At 36.3% G+C, this 23,491-nt stretch overlaps 1 protein-coding gene across 4 annotated transcripts in view; it reads left to right on the forward strand.

Annotated features, from left to right (window-relative positions):
- Positions 1-23,491, forward strand: part of PIGF (phosphatidylinositol glycan anchor biosynthesis class F) — a 31,751-nt gene that overhangs the window by 2,988 nt on the left and 5,272 nt on the right. For all 4 annotated transcript variants that reach the window (XM_086327117.1, XM_086327115.1, XM_086327118.1 and 1 more), the window contains exons 3-5: positions 888-979; positions 2,981-3,097; positions 17,078-17,186. In XM_086327117.1, the coding sequence (XP_086183243.1) occupies positions 888-979; positions 2,981-3,097; positions 17,078-17,186 (318 nt within the window). The remainder of the gene's footprint in view (positions 1-887; positions 980-2,980; positions 3,098-17,077; positions 17,187-23,491) is intronic.

The raw sequence follows: 23,491 nt of genomic DNA on the forward strand, positions 1-23,491 counted from the left end.
TGAAAAGTCCTCACTGAACATTATTCAGTACTATATGTATGCTATTAGGTAATTTAAAACATGTTTACTGCCCTTTGATATAAGAAGCTCAGTGTGTGTTTTACCGTTAGATCTTCTTGAAGTCAAGTAGGTCCCACACACTGATTTTCAAACATGCAGGCCTTTTTTATAATAACATAAATATGATTCGGGGAATTATTTAATATTGTAATTTTTTGTCCAGTTTTTCTAGGAATTTTGTTTTAAAATGAAAAAGATTTATTATAGTTGTTATTTTCTATAAATATTTCACGTGTAACATTATCACACAATAAGGACTATTTGTTTTTTGTGTATCCTAGCACTCTTATTGGTAAATATTTCGTAAATACTGCGTAACAGCATAATTCAGTACTCTTGCCTGGAAAATCCCATGGACGGAGGAGCCTGGTGGGCTGCAGTCCATGGGGTCGCTAAGAGTCGGGCACGACTGAGCGACTTCACTTTCACTTTTCACTTTCATGCATTGGAGAAGGAAATGGCAACCCACTCCAGTATTCTTGCCTGGAGAATCCCAGGGACAGAGTAGCCTAGTGGGCTGCCGTCTATGGGGTCGCACAGAGTCGGACATGACTGAAGTGACTTAGCAGCAGCAGCAGCAGAGGAACAAAAATGTTTTCTGACTCTGCTGTTGGTTAGGTGTGTGGAATATGGAGGTCGATTCTTATCTTTTAGGCTTTTTAAAAGTGTTGTGCAAAGCATATGTGATCTGACTTCAGGAGCAAATCCAAAGAATAGTCCCCTGTACCACTCAGTGTGGGACCAAGTTGTATTTGTAGATAAAATTCAAAGTATCTGCTGTCCTTCAGGCACTCTTGATTCTTTAAATTGTTCATTTCTTTTTTTAGGTAACCAGATTTTTGAAATGCTGTATCTACTTTCTTACGTCTTGTTTCTTCTTTCATGTAATTTTTGTTCTGTATGGAGCACCACTAATAGAGTAAGTCTGAAATGTGTACCTTAAGCCAATTATATTTTAAAACAGTCATTGGTAAAACCAAATGCTGATTCTGTTGGTGATTAGAGAAATAAAATGGTGTGTTCCGTTAATGGATCACAGAAGGATACTGAAATCATTGCCTTTCCTTGCCAGTGTTATTTATTTTTTTTAAAGACAGTGAAATAACTTAATTCACTAAATGCTCCTATTATCTAGCCTTCTGTTACCCAGTTGCCTGAGGAGGGACGTACATGAGAAATTGTCATATACCAGTAAGTGTATGATACTGGTAATCATAAGTCCTTAGAACCTCTAAGGAAACTGATTATAATGATACATGTAAATTAGTTATAAACAGCATATCAGTTCGGTCAGTTCAGTCACTCAGTCGTGTCTGACTCGTTGCAACCCCATGAATCGCAGCACACCAGGCCTCCCTGTCCATCACCAACTCCCAGAGTTCACTCAGACTCACGTCCATCGAGTCAGTGATGCCATCCAGCCATCTCATCCTCTGTCGTCCCCTTCTCCTCCTGCCCCCAATCCCTCCCAGCATCAGAGTCTTTTCCAATGAGTCAACTCTTCGCATGAGGTGGCCAAAGTACTGGAGTTTCAGCTTTAGCATCATTCCTTCCAAAGAAATCCCAGGGCTAATGTCCTTCAGAATGGACTGGCTGGATCTCCTTGCAGTCCAAGGGACTCTCAAGAGTCTTCTCCGACACCACAGTTCAAAAGCATCAATTCTTCGGTGCTCAGCCTTCTTCACAGTCCAACTCTCACATCCATACATAACCACAGGAAAAACCATAGCCTTGACTAGATGGACCTTTGTTGGCAAAATAAACAGCGTATCAGTTCCTAGTAAATGTGATTCTAAACTGCTCAAAAAGTTTGTTTTCTTAAAAGTCAGTAGATTGCTGTATTGGAGAAGGCAGTGGCACCCTGCTTCAGTACTCTTGCCTGGAAAATCCCATGGATGGAGGAGCCTGGTAGACTGCAGCCCATGGGGTTGCTAAGAGTCGGACATGACTGAGCGACTTCACTTTCACTCTTCACTTTCATGCATTGGAGAAGGAAATGGCAACCCACTCCAGTGTTCTTGGCTGGAGAATCCCAGGGTTGGGGGAGCCTGGTGGGCTGCCATCTATGGAGTCGCACAGAGTCAGACACGACTGAAGTGACTTAGCAGCAACAGCAGCAGCAGCAGCTTGCTGTATTTAATTACATAATAAGCTAATGTTTATAGTTGAAAGGTAAAATTTGACTAAATACCTTTTCTAAACTGAAAAATTTTTAATTAGGGAAAGGCAGATTCTTGAATATGTGTTATGCACACAGTAGTTGAAGAAAGTTCAGCTTAGCAGTGATAAATGATCATGGTGAAATGAGTGATGTAATACACATACACACACATAGCTGTGTGTGTATATATTTGTGTGTGTGTATATCTGGTTATATGTACACACAATAAGTTAATAGGCAGTTATTTTCTAGAGAGGGGACAAGCCCTTGGTAACAGGAAATGGTAGTTTTCTGTCTAATCCATTTAGAGTAGAGTGGATGTCTGGAGCAGTGGTTCTCCAAGTGAGGTTCTAAAACCAACAGCATCAGCATTTTATCAAAATGCAAATTCTCAGGCCTTAGAAACTAGTTTACTAGTTCTTCATATGGTTCCAGTATAAGCTAAATTGAACCACTGGTTGCATAGAAAGTTCCAGAGACTATTGAGGAAAAAGTTAATGATCTAGAAGTGGGTTTTCTTGCAATGGACAGTTTCAGTGTCAAAGGGCATTTAACACTTCTGAATTCTATAGTTAAAGCCACATATCTGCTAGATTGTTTTTTATAGTTTGCATTTCATTAGTAACATTTTTTATAGTCATCATTTTGGTAAGACAGTAGGTTTATATTATTAAATCTGTTTAAATAAAAATGACACAAAATGTGTCCATGCACGTTTAACAGTTCTTAAAAAGTTAATGAAGGTTTCCTTTTTTCTAGGTTGGCTTTGGAAACATTTTCACTTGCGGTTATTTTGTCCACTTTTACTACCATACCTTGTTTATGTTTGTTAGGACCAAACTTCAAAGCCTGGCTAAGAATTTTCAGTAGAAATGGGTAAGTTTTAATTTTATATTCTAGAGATGTTTGAAGTATTAAAAAAACTGACTAGTTAGTATTAAAAAACTAACGAGGTCCTTTTCTATTCGGGGCAACTGTTTCTCAGCCCTGGATGGTTCCCAGAGATGCCTTCCGGGCCCACTGCAGCTGGGGACTGGGACCAGGGGAGGATTGTGTGCACTCGAGGGGGACCCAAGCAAGCAGAACTATAGGCCTCTCCCTCCACTTCAGCATGAGCAGCTCTGCTTTTCTTTTTTCCCCTGTATGGCAGAATTTCACTTAGTCTTTTGTGGAAAAAGAAAACTGCTACTGAAAGAAAACCTTGGAAACACTCCTTGGGGACAGTTTGTCACTGTGATAAAATTGCCGATAAAATTGCTTCCATACATCTTATTATGTAGAATTGGCATTCATTAGCCAAAAATGTTTAGTGTTAACAACCATAGTTTTTTGTTCACCCTCTTTTGTGGTGAGACATCCAAGTGCAGGTTTTACAGGATTTTATTCCCTTAGTAGCTGTATGTATTTTTAGCATCACTAAGTTAAAATTTTAGTTTCTTAAAAAGCATTGAAATTACTTATATCAGAAATGGTTGAGTCATAACTAAGAAAACTAGAAGTTAGTTGGTACCCATGATTTTGTCCTATTTATCATCCAGCAGCAAAAACTTCTTGAGCCTTTAACTCTGTTTAGAGTTTGTACAGAGTTTGTACAAACAGAGTTTTTGGAGGCTGAATCAGCTGATTCTCTCCCTAAGGGGCTTGGATGTTCGAGGGGCAGGGATGAGAGGAGCAAAAACATAAGACTAAATTTGTGTAAACAGTAAAGTTTTAGGAACTCAGTAGCAGGGTTAGGGTTAGGGTTAGGGTTAGGGTTAGGGTCCCTGAAGAGTGAGCTATAATGGGGATGATCTATGAAAGACTTAGATCAGGAGTAAGAGATTTGGTGAGACTCGGGAAAGGGGAGACACTGCATGATAGAGGAATGAGTGAAATCATAGAAACTGAAATGAATGTGGTATTTTGTGTGATTTGGAAGAGAACAGCCCAAGTAGAGAGATACTGCTGTGTAGCGAGACTCCATACATTACTGACTTTTTCCTTTGGAAATGCATACTGTTGGTACCCCTTCAGGACCATCTTCTAGTGTTCATAAAGTCTCTAGAAAACAAAAGTGTATCACCGTTTGAATACCTTTTCCTACATCATTACCATATTATTCCAAATAGCATTGATTTCTTTTAGCATTTTAGTTTGAAAATTTTAAACAGTGAAAATCATTTGAAATCTTACTGGTTTGGATTGATGATTTATCCAGCTTTGATTTCTGTTTCTGATGATAGCACCGATGGTGCATTTAGAGTGATATTGTTATCTGATTGGACAGTCAGTTCTACTGTATGATGCATACCTAAAAATCCTTGCATTATACAGAACTAAGCAGTAAACACAGAGCTTGTGAAGAAAATGGGATTGAGGTGCAACACTCAGAAACTTGGTCAGTAACACATCATAAAAGATATTTGGTATTCAGAAGAGCATGTGCCCGCGTGTTCAGTCGTGTCTGACTCTTTGTGACGCTGTGGACTGTAGCCCACCAGGCTCCTCTGTCCATGGGGATTCTCCAGGCAAGAATGCTGGAGTGGGTTGCCGTATCATCCTCCAGGGGATCTTCCCAGTCCTGGGATTGAACCTGTGTCTCAAGTAGATATGGGAGGGGTTGCGTCTTGTAAGGAGGGTTGTTAAAAAGTTAAGGCGGATGGTGGAAGGTGTGGCTCAGATACGTGAGGGGAACTGAGACAGCTGGGAGGCAGGTTTTTTTTTAAATAGTATGGAGATATAATTCAGACACCATATATGTCACCTATATAGTGTCCAATTCAGTATTTTTAATGTATTCACAGATATGTGCAACAGATATGTCAGTTTTGAATATTTTCATCACCTAAAAAAGAAACTGTTTCCTTTGGCTATAATTCCCTTATTCCTCTCCCCTAGCCGTAAGCACCCTGGAGAGGGAAATGGCAACCCACTCCAGAATTCTTGCCTGGGAAATTCCATGGACAGAGGAGCCTGGTGGGATATAGCATGGGTCGCAGAGACTCAGCAACTGAACAAGCCCTAAGCAACCACTAATCTATTTACTGTCTGTAGATTAGCCTGTTTTGGACATTTCATAACAATGGAATCATATAATATGTGATCTTTTGTGACTGGCATTTTCATTTATCATGATGTTTTTGAGGTTTATCCACGTTGTAGCGTGTTGTTAAGTCATGTCTGACTCTTTTGCAACCCCATGGACTCTAGTCTGCCAGGCTGCTCTGTCCAGGGGATTTCCCAGACAAGAATTCTGGAGTGAGTTGCCCTTTTCTTCTCCAGGGTATCTTCCCTTCCCAGGGTTTGAACCCTGTCTCCTGCTTGGCTGGCGATTCTTTACCACTGAGCCTCCTGGGAGGCCAGTTGTAGCGTGTGTTAGTACTGTATTCCTTTCTGTGGTTGAATAATAAGGATGGATATGTACTGCATTTTGTTCATCCATTCGTCAGCTGATAGACATCTGAGTTTTCACTTTTTGCTATTCTGAAAAAGTTGCTGAAGGAGTCTGTGTGCAGATTTTTGTGTGGATATATTTTTAAATATGAAGCAGTTTTTTATTTTATGTTTTTAAACTTTACTGAGGAATAATTGATGATATAAAATTATACATATTTAAAGTGATTTGATATACATTGCAGAATGATTTCAAGATCAAGATAAGTAACGCATATGGATAAATGTTTTTATTTTACTTGAGTGTATGCCAAGCAGTGGAGTTGTTGGGTCATATGGTAACTCCACATTTAATCATTTGAACAACCGCCAGACTTTTTCAACGTGGCTCTTCCATTTTACATGCCCATAGCAGTGTGTGAGGGCTCCAGTCCCCTACATCCTCACCGACAGCTGTTAGTATTTGACTTTTTAATTAATGGGTGTGAAGTATTATCTATTTGTGTTTTTTATTTGTATTTCCCTTTTGACTAGTGAGGTCAAGCGTCTTTTCCTGTTCCTATTGGCTGTTATGTTTTCCTTGAAGAAATATCTCTTTAGATCCTTTGCTCATTTTTCAATTGAGTTTTTTATGTTTTTATTGTTAAGTTGTTAGAGTTCTTTATGTATTCTGGATACAAGCCCTTTATCAGATGTATGCTTTGCAAATATTATTTACTCTCTTTCTGTCTGTTGTTTTTTCACTTCCGTGATAGTGTTCTTTGAGACACAAAGGTTTTAATTTTGATGAAGTCTAATTTTTCTTGGGTTGCTTGTACTTTTAGAGTCATATTTAAGAACACATGGCCAAATCCAAGGTGTTGAAGATTTACTCCTGTGTTTCCTTCTAAGAGCTTTCTAATTTTAATTCTTAAATTTGGGCCTTTGATCCATTTTGTGTTAGTTTTTGTGTATGGTGTGAAGTAGGCGTCTCCCACTTTATTCTTTTGCCCGTGGCTTCCAGTCGTGCTAGCATCATTTGTTGAAAGGCCGTTTATCCCTCTGAGTGATCTTGGCACCTCTGTTGAAAATCAGTTGATCATAAGCACATGATCCATTTCTGGACTTTCAGCTCTTATTCCATTAATGTATATCCTGATGCCAGTATAACACTGTCTTGATTAGCTGCTAGATGTTTGAGGAGTGTGCATGTTGTATGTATTCGTACGCTGCTCAGTTGAACTAGGTGCAGTTTTTGTGTTCACTCAGTGTTTCTCACAGACAAAGTCACTCCTATTGTTCTTTAATATATCAATCAAATTGGAATAAATTCAAAATTTCAAAACAAGCATTATAGCAGAACGAACTAAATATGTATAAATTCCTAATATTTTAAAATTAAATAAAGTCAAACTTTAAAACTGAAGGGAAACAGAGTAACCATTCTTAGTTTCTCATAGTAATTTATCATGAACTTATTATATAGACATTTTCTGAGCCTTTTTCTTTTGATAATTTTTTTGAAGTATAGTTGTATTATATGTTACAAGTGTATAGCATAGTGACTCACAATTTTTAAAGGTTTTACACCATTTTCAGTTATTATAAAATATTGATTGCATTCCCCGTGTTGTACAATATATCCTCGTAGCTTATTTTGTACGTGATAGTTTATACCTCTTAATTCCCTGCCCCTGTATTGCCCCTCCCACCCTGAGTTGAGTGAGGTTATGAAATAGTAAGTGCTCAAGAAATGTTTGTCAACTGGATTAACAGTTGTCAGGAGACATTTGTATACTTCATGCTCCCAGTCCTGACTGCCATCTGTCTTAGTACTTTTCTTGGTTTAGGTAACAGACCAAGGAGTGCTAAGCATAGACAACCACAGGGAAGGAAGAATGGTTTTTACAGTATATTTAATGTAAAGTTGATTTGAACTTTGTCGTGGGGAGCTTAAGTCTTCATGCTTCTACCATACATTAGTGATATTTCAGTTTCCTCCTATCACTTCCCTATCACTTTTATCACACTTGAAGGATTTAGTATAAATATGTCACATGTCCAATTTTGAATGAGGTAGGAAATAATCTGATACAGTAACTTGTTTAATGTTAGAGTTAGCCTTAAATGTTCACTTTTATGCAAAAAATTTTAAAAATTCAAAGATCTGGTGATTCTGCACTGTTAGTATGAAATACCTAAGAAAAACAATGACTTGTGTGTTATTTTGAAATTATTTGAATATATTAACATTATTTATATTGAGTTACAACTTTAATTTAAAATAATGTTATAATTTAAGGAGGTTATATAGAACATATGAATAATACTTTTCTTCCTAACCAGTAATCATTTTCAGCAGAAATTAAAGTTCTGATTTGAAGTACTTATGCTATAGTTCTAATTCACTGAAAGTATTTTAAATACCTTAAAGTACTGATTGAAGATTTTAGAACTTTAAATTTTTATCATTCATCCTGTGTTTTAGTATACAAAACATAGTAGAGTATTTTCCTTTTGTTTTGCTTATTTAAAGTAGGCCCTTGTATTATTTTTGAAATATAACTAATTCAGGTGTTGAGTATGAATAGCTCAGTTTGGAATTAGGCTGAGATCATATGTTCTGTATAACCTCCTTAAATTATTGATTTTTGTAGAGTTTTTTCCTTTTGTTTTGCTTATTTAAAGTAGGCCCTTGTATTATTTTTGAAATGTAACTAATTCAGGTGTTGAGTATGAATAGCTTGGAATTGGGCTGAGATCTTGTTCAGTATTGAATCAATATTTTGTACTATTTTAAGTGAAATATCATTATATCCTAATTTTTAGTGTATTTATTTGCATGTTTAACACTGAGTAGATGATAATCAAATAAAGACTGAAGACACCAAAGCTCTGAATTTGAGAACTATGTAAGAGATGCATCCCAAGAGTAAAGGGCCAGTTGGACACTATTCAGATTGAATATGTAATTAAATGACACTGTTTTCACAAGACTTTTTCTTAAAGGCATGTAAAATTATTGTAAATTTTTTTTTTTTTTAAAGAATGCTATTTTAAAGAGGCTTGAAGATAGAAAAGTCATTTGGTTTCCTAAAAAATTCTAGCGACTTCTTTTTGGTATACTTTATTACTGAATATACTCAATTTGTACTGCTGCTGCTGCTGCTAAGTCACTTCAGTCGTGTCCAACCCTGTGTGACCCCATAGACGGCAGCCCACCAGGCTCCCCCGTCCCTGGGATTCTCCAGGCAAGAACGCTGGAGTGGGTTGCCATTTCCTTCTCCAATGCATGAAGGTGAAAAGTGAAAGTGAAGTCGCTCAGTCATGTCTGACTCTTAGGGACCCCATGGACTGCAGCCCACCAGGCTCCGCCGTCCATGGGCTTTTCCAGGAAAAGTAATGGACTAGTTTACTTACATTTGTTGCTTTGGTGTTGTAATTATTGTGGGGCCTTTTTTTTTTTCCATTTGTCGACTTCCTTATAAAGGAAAATAATAATTCGACTATCTTCATCCTACATTTTTCATTCAAGTTTGCTTTTTCTTTTATCAGTTTATTTTATGCTTTTATTTGAATGTTTCAGAATCTGATCACTTTTCATGAAATGAAAAAGTTTAATTTCTGAATACGTTCCTGAATCTGTGATTATCTTGCCAAGGTAAAGACAGCCTATAAGCCCTATTTGTATAGTGAAAACAATAGGCCTCTTTTTGCCATCTTTGTGTTGAAATGGACTTTATATTGAAAAAAACCACTGTGGACATTAAAAGTGAAAGGATGGTGAATGACCAATTTTTATATGTATTAAAATTAGGTAATTTAGTCTTAATGTGGGTACAAAAATTTAGTAGCAAAGAGGCATTGGTTTTAATATTTATTCAGTGGGGGAAGGGGAAAGTTTATGTAAGATTTCTGTAAATATCTTTAGCCACTAGGAGGAGTTGTTTAGTGCCTCTTTTTTAGATAGAGATCAACAGTTAAAAAGATCAACTCCATCTAAACAAGCACTGTTGTGGTGACAGCCTGTCTGAGCCATAGTATTTATTGTTAACTATCTCAGATGACTGATACAGTGTCTGGAACATAGATAGTAGGCATTTGAAATGGTTTATTTATTTCAATTAAGATTTGATTAAATGAATTTCAGTGGAGTCAAATAATGTGGACATTTACTTAGAACTCACTGTCACGAAGACTGATCTGTAATATTCAGTCACTTCTAAGTTTGTTTGCAGAATAGTGCACTATGTATTCTATTCTCAATCATATATATATATATATATAGAACTTAACTATGAAGAAATTAGCCATTAACCATCGAATTCCAATGGCTTTATTATGGAAATTTATAAAATGAAAATAAATCAATGTCAGTGCTGCTATAAATCAGTGACTAGAAAGGAATTTATGCTTTTTGTTTTTTACAAAAGAATATTATAAAAATTCAAATAATAGAAATCAAAAGTTAAAAAGAACAGCTGTTACTAACAGATTTTATATGTTCCAGATTTTATCTATGAAAAAATATATGTAATTTAAAAATAAAACTGGTTATACTAGTCACTGCTTTATAATTTGCTTTACTTCTCACTTATTGGGCTGGTAGGGAAATGGCAGCAACTTCTCTTCTCTCCTTAAATCTTCCTAAACTAATCATTGGGAAAGAATGGGATCACCATGATTTAATTAGCCTAATCATCAGAAATGAGATGAATGTTGGCAACTAATCATCATTATAAGTATTCCATGTACCATGATTTAACTCATTTCCTATTGAGGGCTATTATCAAATTTTCATGATATAAATAATGTTGTTATGAACATCTTTGTACCATATAATTTTGTATACTTGTACAGTGATTTCTGTATACCAGATTTCTGGAGTAGAATTCCTAGGTCAAAAGAAGTTGATAGACATCACCAAATTAAAATTCTAATTTGAAATATATACACACACAATATATATACTTTATTATTATATACATATATATATATATACACATATAGCTTCCCAGGTGGCACAGTGGTAAAGAATTGCCTGCCAGTGCAGGAGACCCAAGTTCAATACCTGGGTTGGAAGACCCCTGGAGTAGGAAGTGGCAACTCACTCCAGTATTCTTGCCTGGAAAAATCCATGGATAGTGGAGGCTGGCAGGCTACAGTCCATGGGGTTGCAAAGAATTGTACACATCATCTGAGCACATCTGACCTTATATCACACAACTGAGCACACACATCATCCTCAAAACTCAAACACATGCAGACACCTCAGCAGAGTGCCAGCTTCCCTGAACCCCCATTAGTGCTGTTTATACTCTTTATCAGTCTCCCAGGGCTGCTGCCTACTGGGTTTTACCCAGGAAGCAGACTGTTCTACTATAGTTTCATCTGATTCCTAATGGGATACATAAGCACTGGTCAAAATTTTTGTTAATTTGTAGCACCACCATTCATTAAATTGCAGCTGAATATTTCTGATTATATTGCAAAGACACCATTTCCCTTGCCTTGGCTCTCTGCCTCCATTCTTTCCTTCTGCCTCATGTCACCGAAAATTTGATAGAAAAGAACATCCAGTCCTCAAAATGCAACTTCAAGACTTAAAAAATTGATGTTGGTTAAGATAGAAAGGCGGCTTCAAATAACACATTTGTTTTATCCAAACAAATGGGTAGTTTGGGCAGCCTGACCATATGAAGTATGGGCAAGTTGAAAAGAAATGGTCTGACAATGCCTAAAAACAAACTATAGAAGAAGAAAAAGGCATGTAGAAGATAAGGAACTCAGCCTGGAAGAAAATACTACCCAAGGAACAAAAACAAAAAAGCTCCACACAGTTTACCACTGAAAAAAATGTTATTAAGGATATTAATGCAATAAAATAAGAGCTCAAAGATGAGATAATTAAAGAAAATGAGGTGGAGAAGGAAATTGAAAAATTAATGAAATAAATTCAGAATCCAGATCATACTATTAGATCATAAATTAGAAACATAGATAAATTAGAAAATCAAGTTGTAGCAGCAAGAAAGGTTTGAGCTAATCAAAATGAATGAAAGCTAATGGGGGTTGGGAAGAATAAAGCAATTAGAGAAGAAATGATAAATATAGAGAACATACAAAGGAGATCACTTAAGACAAGTTCCAGTTCCAGTTCTGTCACTCAGTCGTGTCCGACTCTTTGTGACCCCATGAATCACAGCACGCCAGGCCTCCCTGTCCATCATCAACTCCCGGAGTTCACTCAGACTCATGTCCGTCGATTCGGTGATGCCATCCAGCCATCTCATCCTCTGTCGTCCCCTTCTCCTCCTGCCCCCAATCCCTCCCAGCATCAGGGTCTTTTCGATTGAGTCAACTCTTCGCGTGAGGTGGCCAAAGTATTGGAGTTTCAGCTTTAGCATCATTCCTTCCAAAGAACACCCAGGACTGATCTCCTTTAAAATGGACTGGTTGGATCTCCTTGCAGTCCAAGGGACTCTCAAGAGTCTTCTCCAACACCACAGTTCAAAAGCATCAATTCTTCAGCGCTCAGCTTTCTTCACAGTCCAACTCTCACATCCATACATGACCACAGGAAAAACCATAGCCTTGACTAGACGGACCTTTGTTGGCAAAGTAATGTCTCTGCTTTTTAATATGCTGTCCAGGTTGGTCATAACTTTCCTTCCAAGGAGTAAGCATCTTTGAATTTCATGGCTGCAGTCACCATCTGCAGTGATTTTGGAGCCCAGAAAAATAAAGTCTGACACTGTTTCAGTACCCCTAAAATACAAAGCAAAAAATAACTCAAAGATATGATAGAAGACAGTTCCCCCAGATGAAGGAATTACTGAGTGCATATATAAGGGGGTTACTATATCAATGAATTGGAGTTCAGAACAGAATATAAATACTGTATAAATATCATAGTTATACAGTGGGTGAAGGGAAGATGGAGAAAGATGCACCCCCAACCACTCCGGCTACCCCCAGATCCTGAGCCTAGTTGCTACAACCTCTTCAGGAAGGCTTAAACAAAATTCTACATACTAAGCAATGAGTCTGTACCTTATGCCTAGTCCTTTTTATCTTCTAGGCCCAGAACACTGACAGCCAGGCTTATACCATCTAGGCAGAATACTGAAATGATTTCTCTCTGAGAAAAATGGTCCCAAAACACCTATAGATACTGACATTTGAGATTTCTCTTAACAGGCAGGGTTCCTACCCAGTTCCTGAAACAGTGAAGCCCATCAGTTGAATCATGCTATTTGTGTACAGTGATCAGCCAGCCAGCTGTTTAGAGTTTCACTTTTTTTGTTGTCTTTTTAAAAAGCACATTATTGAGATATAACTTGAAGCTATAAAACTCACCCATTTAAAGCGTACAGTTCAAGGGGACTTCCCTGGTGGCCCAGTGGTTAAGACTCCACGCTTCCACTGCAGGGGACAGAAGTTCAATCCCTGGTTGGGTAACTAAGATCCCACATAACGGCCAAAAAATAAAGCAATGAAATGTATAACTCGATAGTTTTTTTGTGTAGGTACTGTTTTGTAACTGTCAGTACAATCTTAAGAACATTTCATCACCCCAAAAGAAATACCTGTCAACAGTCGTTCTCCATTCCCACCCTTCTCTCCCACCCACCCCTTACTCTCCATCCCAGGTAAACACTAAAGTACTTTCTGTCTCTATAAATTTGCCTTTTCTGGACATTTCATATATAGTGTTTTACATTTAAGTAGAATGGTAACTGAAGAATCACTAGACATTTGAAGAACACCTCTAAGCTGAAAACCAGAAATGGAAACAACAAGAAAACTCAGTGGAAATAAAAGCAGTGTAAGAACCAGAAGATAACTTTAAAAAATATATATTTTTACATCCATAAATGTGAACAGGAGGTAATCAAAAGGAATATTCATAGAAGAAAGCTTCTTGGGAATTAAATTCAACAGAAGTAGGGACAAAGTTGAAAAGATCCTTTAGTCAAACAAAAAGGCAAAGATATGGGAAATGAGTTAAAAAGTAAGAAGATTAGGGAATTAATTCATAAGGATAGTATCCCCAGCAAAAGAGTAAGAAAAACAAAATTCTTAAGGGACCTGGGCATCAAACAGCAAGTCTTCAAATGAAAATTTCAAGAACTAAAAACCTGAGAGTCTAAATTAAGAAAGCCCATGTGTATTTCTGGCATAATGGACGAAAAGACCCACTCCAAGACATGTTAATGTGAAATTTTAGATAACAAGAAATAAAGAGATGATTCTAGAGGCTCCCAGAAAGGATGGTGGGAGGTGGGGTGTAGAGAACATGTTACTTACAGAGAACTGGGAGCCAGATGGCCCTGAACTTCTCAAGCAGGAATCAGAAAACAATGGAGCAAATGCCTTCAACATTCTGAGACAAAATGATTGCCAACAATTATAGTAAAGTCACTGTCAGACTTTAAACATCTCTAAAATCTGTTTTCCCCCTACATTTTCTCAGGAATATGTTAAAGGATGTACTTTAAAAGAAGGGGACGATAGAAGGAAGACGTCTTGAAATTCAGGAAAATGAAGACCCAGGAGCACTGAGAGAGGCAAAGGGAATTCACGAGATGGTGTAGGGCACTCACAGGAACACAGTTGTGCCTCAGGCTTTTTAATTTTAAAAAGATAGGCTACAGATTTCTTCTAATTTTTAAATTAGGTCTTGGTTCCATTTTTTTATGCATTTGTTGTACGTAAGATCATAAACACTCTTCATACATCAAACAAACAAAATAGAGGACAACCTCTTGGATATTTGCCCTTCCCTGGAGAAGGAAATGGCACCCCACTCCAGTATTCTTGCCTGGAGAATCCCATGGACGGAGGAGGTTGGTGGGCTACAGTCCACGGGTCGCAAAGAGTTGGACACAACTGAGCGACTTCACTTTCATTTTCACTTTTCTTGGATATTTGCCTTTATTTTAACAAATATAAGATGACCACAAGTGTGCTTATAACAATGAAAAAAAAAGTGTGACGACATGGATCTTGCCCCTTAGCCCAAGGAACTTGGAGCTCAGATTAGACGTGTACATAGATCTTATTAGACTTAACTCATATTGCTGACTGGATTTAAAACCTTCAGAGACTTCTTTTGACTTAAAAATTTGACTTTTAAGGCTTTTATAAAATCCTAAGCCTAAATCTACCACAATGAGATACCGCTTCATCACTGCTAAGATGACTATAATCAGTAGTAGCAAGTATTAGCAAGAATCTGGAAATTGGAACCCACATACACTACTGATGGGAACACAAAATAGCTCAGCTGCTTTGGACTATAGTCTGGCAGTTCCTCAAAAGGTTAAGCACAGAGTTATCAGCAAGTCTATTCCTTAGTATATCCCCAAGAAAAATATATGTCCACACAAAACTTATACATGAATGTTTATAGTAGCATTAGATGTAATAGCCAAAAAGTCAAAACAACCCAGGTGTCCATCAACTAATGTGTGGAAAAAATAAAATGTGATATATCTGTATAACAAAATATTATTTGGCAATAAAAGGGAATGACATTTTTACGTGCTACAAAATTGATGAACCTTGGAAACTGTGCTAAGTGAAATAATCCAGTCGCAGAAGACCACACATTGATTTCATTTGCATGAAATGTTCAGAATAGGCAAATCCATAGAGACAGAAAGTGGATTAGTGATCTAGAGGGAAGGGGAAATTGGGAGTGACTGCTAATATAAAGGCTTTTGTTTTGTGGGTGATTGTGCAATTCTGTTAATATACTAAAAACATTGAATTGTGCACTTTAAGTGAATCGTATGGCTGGAAAAGGTTTCTCTGTAGCATTTTTTTTTAAACTGTATTCAATAAAGCCATTATTTTTTTAAAAATCCTACTGTAACCTACTTTTCCAGTGTTGTTACCCATTCTTCCACTTGGGCTCAACCAATTTTACTTACGTTCTTTTAACCTACAGTATATCTCTTTCTCCATTTCTTCAAGACCAAATACCACTCATTCTTCCAAATTCAGCTGAACTTCCTTTCATAAAAAAAGAAAAAAGTAAAACTCTTCTTAGCAGAAAGTAAACTCTGCTCTCAATTTTGTATCTCTCGGCAAATCACTTTACACATTGCAATACCAAGAAGTGTGTGTTTTGGTGAAAGGAAGTCAACATTTCTCAGCAACATAAAGTAAAAAATTACCTTAGACAAACCTTTAAATTGCCTGAATCGTACAATTCTCTCTTTACATTCAACTCATCAGTTTTTTCACCTCTTAAGACTGGAATAGATCTCTATTCTGTTGAATGTTAGTTGAAGAAATTGACTTTTATTTTTAAGTGTTACACAAAATAGAGAAGAAGAATTAAGCCCAACAAATAACACAGATTTGGATGTATGGGGATTGCCTCCAATCTTCTTCCAGCCCCAGTTTTCAATAGAAACAGGCTGAAGCTCTTAACTCGTGTAGGTGAGGGAAAGGCAGTACTGAGATGGGTAGGTGATGGGATGTTGGTTTATGGACTGACTTGTCATTCTGGATGGTTTTAATTCAGGGTACTTTTGTGTATAGTCATTAGCCTGTTTCTAAAGCAGTCATCTAACAAAGCAAATGTTTCCCCCCTTTACCACACTAACGGAAGAAACTGCTTTTCATAAACTTCAGAATAACTAAACACTGCATTTGAAACAATTGAATATTTGGACTCCAGTTACTGCATTTTTGGGGAGTAGTTTACTCCACTGTAATGAGATTCTTATTCCACCCAGTTAAGTGATCCCATTAGGGGCAGACTGAAGCCAAGACTTTCTAAGAGACAGATAGAATTATGTCTCTCCACCTTTACACTGTAAGATGTGCATTTAATAAATAAGAATGGTAGGCCAAAGCAGTGGATCTTTTGTAATGTTTTGTTCTCATTCTCTACTCCTTCCTTACCAAATAGAGTTGATTTTGTTAAATGAAATGTGCCATAAGGGACTAGTTGAATAAATGATGCTTCCTTGGGACAATGGAATACTAGTAAAACTGTTAACAGGGGAAGATACACAGCAAAACCGTGTTTATGACATGGTACATTTGAGTTTTGTTTTGAAGGGTTTATACATACATGTGTGCATATAAGTAGATGTGCATGTATCATTCTAAACAAAATTGTGTGGTTTTGTGTGTATACAATATTTCTAGAAGGATATGTACTTAGTTGGTAATAGTCATTTCTGGGAAAAGGAACCAAAGTTGATAATAAGGGTGAGAGGAGGACTTAGCATTCATTGCAAATACTCTTTTGTATTATTTGACTTTCAGTATGTGTATATGTTACTTTTCCAGCTGAAAACCACTTATATCTTCTTGCCAATTAATTGTTAATGATTCATAGCAAATATTTATGTGTCAATTTGAGATGCTTATTTGAAATGAACAGAACATGTACATATGTATGGTGTTAATACGTGCTCTTTGTTTGATTTCCCAGCAGCTGAGATCTGTTCCACCAATGATTTATATATTTGTGTTTTACAGAGTTACGTCCATTTGGGAGAATAGTCTTCAGATCACTACAATTTCTAGTTTTGTAGGAATATGGCTTGGAGCCTTTCCTATTCCACTGGATTGGGGAAGACCATGGCAGGTTGGTTTCAACTCCTTAAAGCAGCAAAGTAAATGTTTGTACAGTGAGGGTAAAACTGATGACGCCAACGAGTGTATATATAAATTGTTTCATTGTTCAGTTAAGTAGGGATGTCGGTTCCCTCTGTCACTGTAATCTGGGGGACTTATTGGGGCCTCAGTGCTACAGGTATCCAGATTAGCCTGTTTCTGTCTTCCAGCACTGTTTAACATATAGCAAAGTTGATTTTGAAATAAGTGTGTGTGAAATTAGAGGAAACTTATAAATATCAGATTTTTCATTTTCTATCACAATAGGGTATGGCTATTAAGCTAGGTGAAGCACCGTAAGTATTCTTTTATCTGCATTTTACAGATGAGAAAACTGATACCTAGAGGACATATGATATTTCCAAGGTCACTGAGCTAGTGATGCATATATCTTTGTCATAATTTTTAATGGCTTTGTAGTAAATCATTATATAGTTATTCTAAAATTTAACAAATTCGCTATTGATCATTTAAGTTACTGCTAATAATTAACTATTTTTACTATTATACTGTTATAAACGTTATGATAAAGATCTTTTAATCTGTATCTTAATGGATGTTTCCAATTATCAAGATAATTTCTCCTAAATCAAGCTTAGTATTAAAAAATAAATATACTTTCTTTTTCCAAAATGAGAATTTTTCTCTTGATTACAAAGACAGTATACATTTATTTAGAAAACTTCAGCAGTACTAATAATTATAAAAAGTAAGTTAAAAATTATCAAATATCCAGCCACCCAGAGGCAGCTCCCATTTGTGTTTTGGTGACAATCTTTGCAGCTCTCTCTCTGTATAACTATTCATAGTACACATACTATTTTTAATCTGTTTCTTTCCCCTTCAGCAGTATATTGTGGAACTCGTTCCATGTCAGCAACAAGTTGCATGGGTGTAATACTGTATTATTTGTGTAAAATCATATATGAATTTCTTATGAATGGATATTTAGATTATTTACAGTTTTCACTATTATTAATTACCATAATTATCATAAAACATACATCCTGGCAGTTTTGTCCAGTTTTCTCCTTAAATTTTTCTTAGTTTGTCCAGTTTTCTCTTTAAAATAAATTCCTAGGTAGTGAATCTCTGATACGTGTCTCACTTTCCAAAGGCCACTGAGGGAGCTAGATTGTATGCCTTGCACTTAACTGCCTACTTTTTAAGTCCATTCTTTGTGGTTTCTATTAGATGTTGTGTTTCCCTAACAAATGAGTTGTTTTACATTCAGTAAGTCTGGTAGGTTGGCCCTTCCCTGTAATAGTTCTTCACCTACTTATATGTTATAGAAATCCCTGGAGGTTTGGCATGTGTGATGTCACTGATACCATTCCCAAGGTTATAGTATTAATAAAGGTTTCTTTTATATTCTCTTGGCCATCTCAGTGATTGCTGGGAAATAGAGATTCATTTGTACTCAAGTTACCATCTTATGAAACTTAATTTCATTCAATAGTGTCATAATTTCTAGATTGGAGGACAATCAAAATCACTGAAAAGTGTACATAGGAAATTGTGTCTTAATCCCTTATTTCAGATATATGAAATTAAATCTAATACAAAGTATCAGTATATAACGCACCATGGGCCATCAGCTTATGAGTTGGTAAGGTAACGTGTAATTAGCTTGTTAGTTTGCATATAGGTGGAATATTTTGGAGTGTAAAAGTTTGATATCTTGTTGTTGTTGTTGTTCAGTTGCTAAGTCGTGTCCAAGTCTTTGCCATCCCATAGACTACAGCACACCAGGTTTCCTTGTCCTTCACTGTCTCCTGGAGTTTGCTCAAACTCATGCCCATTGAGTCGGTGATGCCATCCAACCATCTCATCCTGTGTTGCCCCCTTCTCCTCCTGCCCTCAATCTTTCTCAGCATCAGGGTCTTTTCCAACGAGTTGACTCTTTGCATCTTAGACCTGTATAAATCGTCTTAAGACTATGCAGGGACATCCCTGGTGGTCCAGTGGTTAAGACTTCGCCATCTGGTGCCGGGTACATGGGTTTGATCCCTGATTCGGAAACTAAGATCCCACATACTATGTGGTGCAGCCAAAGGTGGGGGGAACGACAGGCAAAAAAGACGATGCAGAAGTAGATATTGAATTATGGGGAGCAGATGCATCTGTCTAAAATCGGGTTTAGGTTTGTGAAGAAAATATATATTTCAGTTATTTACAATCCAATTATCCATTTTTGATTGTTTAGGCTTCTAGCTAGTGACTCTCATTTTTCTACCTCAATTCTTATTTACAGTAAGAGGTGAACTGGATCCAAATTAATGGTATCAGACTTTTAAAATTAATATAAATTTTCTACTTGAATTATCGACTTTAAAAAAAATTTCTAGCTAGCTAATTTAGTATGTAACAAATGTTGGTCTTCATTAGGAATGTTTCATTTGACTGGACTATTACTGGTTATTTAATAATCTTTACTATTGGGTTGTTTTAAGAGTATTCCAAGTTAATGAGCCACTTATTTACTATCATCTTTCAAAATTATGATAGATATGTATTCACTATCATCTTTTAAAATTATGATAGATATGTTAGAAGTGATATATAATTAATCATCTTTTATTCACATAATAATTACCTGCCCCTCCCCAGTTTAGTGATTATTTACTAATTTAGCAATTATAAACTAGAGAAATGATGTCTTTTTTTTTTTCACTTTTTATTTTCATCAAAGTTTTCTGTTCTGTTTTTTTTTCTTTGTAAACCTAACTACGCAATAAGTACTCAGTGTGGCTCATGATGCTGACAGAATCTGCCAGAGAAACAATAAACCAGATAAAAGATTATGGCATTACTTCAGAATGGAGATTTTTCTAAAGTAGAATTTCAGAAGAAGAAAACCTCTGTCTATACTTTATTATTTAAACTTTAATATTATAGTATTAGGAAGAGATTTTAGTTCTGTATTCCTGTAGCCCAATAAAGATTTGATATGTTTGTGGTAAAGCAAGCTTTTCTGGGTTGTGATCTGATTTTACTCATGTTTAATAAAAAGAAGTAAACTTGGAGAAGCAAGAGTATCTGGTTAAGCAATTACACTTTCTTTAAAAACACATACACACAAACCACCTCACAAAAACTGTCACATATTGTAGTTCCATTTTTCTACTTTGTACTCAATCTGACTGTGTATAAAGTGCCCGAGGCCAAGCATAAGATTATATAATGATGTGAGTTCTGTATTGAGCAAGTTCAAGAATGCTTATAGTTTTTAAGTTGTTTCAGAATTTAGTGACTGGAAAGGCCCATTGAAAATACATAACCTTAATGAAAAGGTTTTTTCACTTAACTAATAGGAATTTTAAATAATTTTAAGTAATGACAATTGACGAAAGATTCCAGGCATCTTTATATAATTGGAGGAAGCCTTCCATTTCTAGGAGGCAGCAAGAGAATTTGGTGAAAGAGAATATGGTTGATGGCTACCCACTCTGTTGTTGGTCATCTTTATTGTTTTCTTTGAAAGTAATTCAAAGTCATCTTGCTTCTCTTCCCTGCCTTAATTATTACATTATAAACATTGAATTGTCCATAACCCAGACTGGCTTCTTCACCCCCAGAGAAAACTTATAGCTGCAGTAACTGACAAGATTTTTGACTATGGAAAATCTATTTACATTATAATTTGATGCTTCCATCTGCCATAAAAATAGCTAATCAGTAAGTATTTGTTGAGTTCTTACTGTGTACAAAGTACATATTAACTATATAAGCTATAACAGAAATATTACCAGGACTGGAATTTAATTGTTTGGTAATGATAATTTAGATCCAGATTGTGAGTTAGATTCTGATTCAGATTTAATATGCTCTAAATATTTTCAGAATATATGGTTATCAGCTTTTCATCTGGAAAATATCTTAATTCTTTACTTATCAAAAATCAGCACTTCACATTATTAAAACAATTAGTACAAAGTTAAGAATTGTTGTTAGTCATTCTAAACAAAGGAAATTTACATGAAGTTTTTAAACCCACATGTTTTATTAATAGGTAGATAACAGGATTTTTAAGAGCTGAGGCATCAAATTACTGGGTTCAAACCCTGGCTCTGACACTTGTTGCTGCTGCTGCTACTAAGTCGCTTCAGTCATGTCCGACTCTGTGTGACCCCACAGACGGCAGCCCACCAGGCTCCCCCGTCCCTGGGATTCTCCAGGCAAGAACACTGGAGTGGGTTCCCATTTCCTTCTCCAGTGCATGAAAGTGAAAAGTGAAAGTGAAGTTGCTCAGTAAGTGTCTGACTCTTTGTGACCCCATGGACTACAGCCTACCAGGCTCCTCCGTCCATCGGATTTTCCAGGCAAGAGTACTGGAGTGGGTTTCCATTGCCTTCTCCGCTGACACTTGCTAGTGAGGATTAAATAATTCTGAATTACTTAGTTTAGAACCCTACAGTTAACTGCTTAACTGATGTTATAGGCATTTGTGACCTATAAAAGGAGTAGGTTAATGACTGTTTTTTCTTAGCATTCCCAAAAAACTGCCAATTCATTATTTGAATTCTCCAGAGAATGTGCTTGTTTTATTCATTCTGCACAACGGTCCTTAAATTGGTAGAGTGGATTGTTAACTCATCTTTTTGTTTCTCTGGTATTTGGGTATTTAGGGTATTTGGATTTCACTTAATTTTCAATCCTATCTGACATTTCAGATGGCAATAGAAGGAAAACACAGTATCTCTTTATGTACCAGGCATGGGGCTTGGCACTGTCACACAAGTAACTTAATCCTGGTAACCATAGTGCAAGGTAGGTTTCATCCTCATTTCTACACATAAGAGAGCCAAGTGTCAGGAGAGGAGTATGCATCTTGTTCAGCATTTCTTGACTGATTAGAGGAAGACTCGGAATCCAGTGCTCCAGGACACCATGATTCTCTTTATCCCTGTTCTTCTTTAACAATGGCCAGGGCTTAGATTTTTTTGAAAAAGGTCGAGTAATTATTATATTGTATTTCTTTCCCCACATGAGGATCTCATTTAAATGCCACAACCACTCAACTGGTAGTGTATGTTAGACCAAAAAATTTAATATATTTGTAGGAGAGTATTTGAAGCTAATAAATGAGGATTTTGTACCTAGAATACCAACAAATACCTTTAAACTCTGGACTTCCAGTTCTACTATCTCCAAAATGGAATTGAACACATAATCAAATCTCTTCTGAGTGTATTTGTTTCTTATAAAGTTAAAATGTAAAATGGATGGAGATTGTCTTTAAAACAATTTAAAATTGTTAAATATTTGTACTTATTCCCATCAGATACCAGATAAATGAGGCATTGTTGTATTTAAAATTTTTTTTTTGTTTTCTCTGGTTTTATCAGGTTTAAAAATTAATATCTGTGAGACATATATTCATTATTAAAAGTCACAGGTGCCACAGGTAATACTTTAATAAATTGATGCTGGAGATCATTAGGAAAATTAAATGAATCACAGCAAATAATGGTAGAGAAAGGGATGAAGCCAAGATTATGGATTTAATTATTGAAAGAGTGCATATTTTTAGGTTAATTGGTGTTTCTGTTACTAAAGGTCTTACACAGTGTTTTAGACAAACCAAAATAAAATATTAATTTATATGAATGTGAGTTACATACTTCAAGCATGGGAAAAATACTAATACTTAACTGATAGAAAGTGGTTTGCGATTTAAAAGGTGGGTTCATTGTAGGGCAGTGATACTGAAAATGATATGCCAGTAGGACTTCCATGTGATAGAGGAGAGTGCTGGCTGAGGTAAAACTCATTTGCATGGTCCTGGCAGGGACCTTACATCGTCACTTTAACAAGAAGTTCCAGCCTGGAGACTGTGGACCTCTCCACAAATAGCTCTTCCTAAATCTGTGTTCTTAGTCACAGGAGAGTGGTAGAGTAATCATGGCTCAGAGCAGAGTTACAACCAACTCTGGACCAACCAACTCTGAGTTACAACCAAGCAGAGAAATTACCCCGATGAGTAGACTCATCTGCTCGTGTATTCTTACACAAGACGGCAGCATCTACTTTATGTGCATCTGGGAAACACAGCGTTAAAACCAGGTTCAGAAGAAAATACACACAATCATCTAAAACCAGGTGAAGTTTGGAAGTAAGTCGGTTTTGAAAGATGAATTGTATCAGTCATGCAAATGTAAATCTATGGTAAGCATGATAAACAAAACATAGTAAAAAGTAGTTTGTGTGAAATTTAGAATTGCCTGGGTTTTATCTTCATTTTTATCTGAAAGAGTCAGTAATCCTAATGGTTGT

This window comes from Bos grunniens, chromosome 11 (genome assembly GCF_055505025.1).
Source record: "Bos grunniens cultivar Pamir isolate PY7600 chromosome 11, Bosgru_T2T1.0, whole genome shotgun sequence".
Lineage (NCBI taxonomy): Eukaryota > Metazoa > Chordata > Mammalia > Artiodactyla > Bovidae > Bos > Bos grunniens.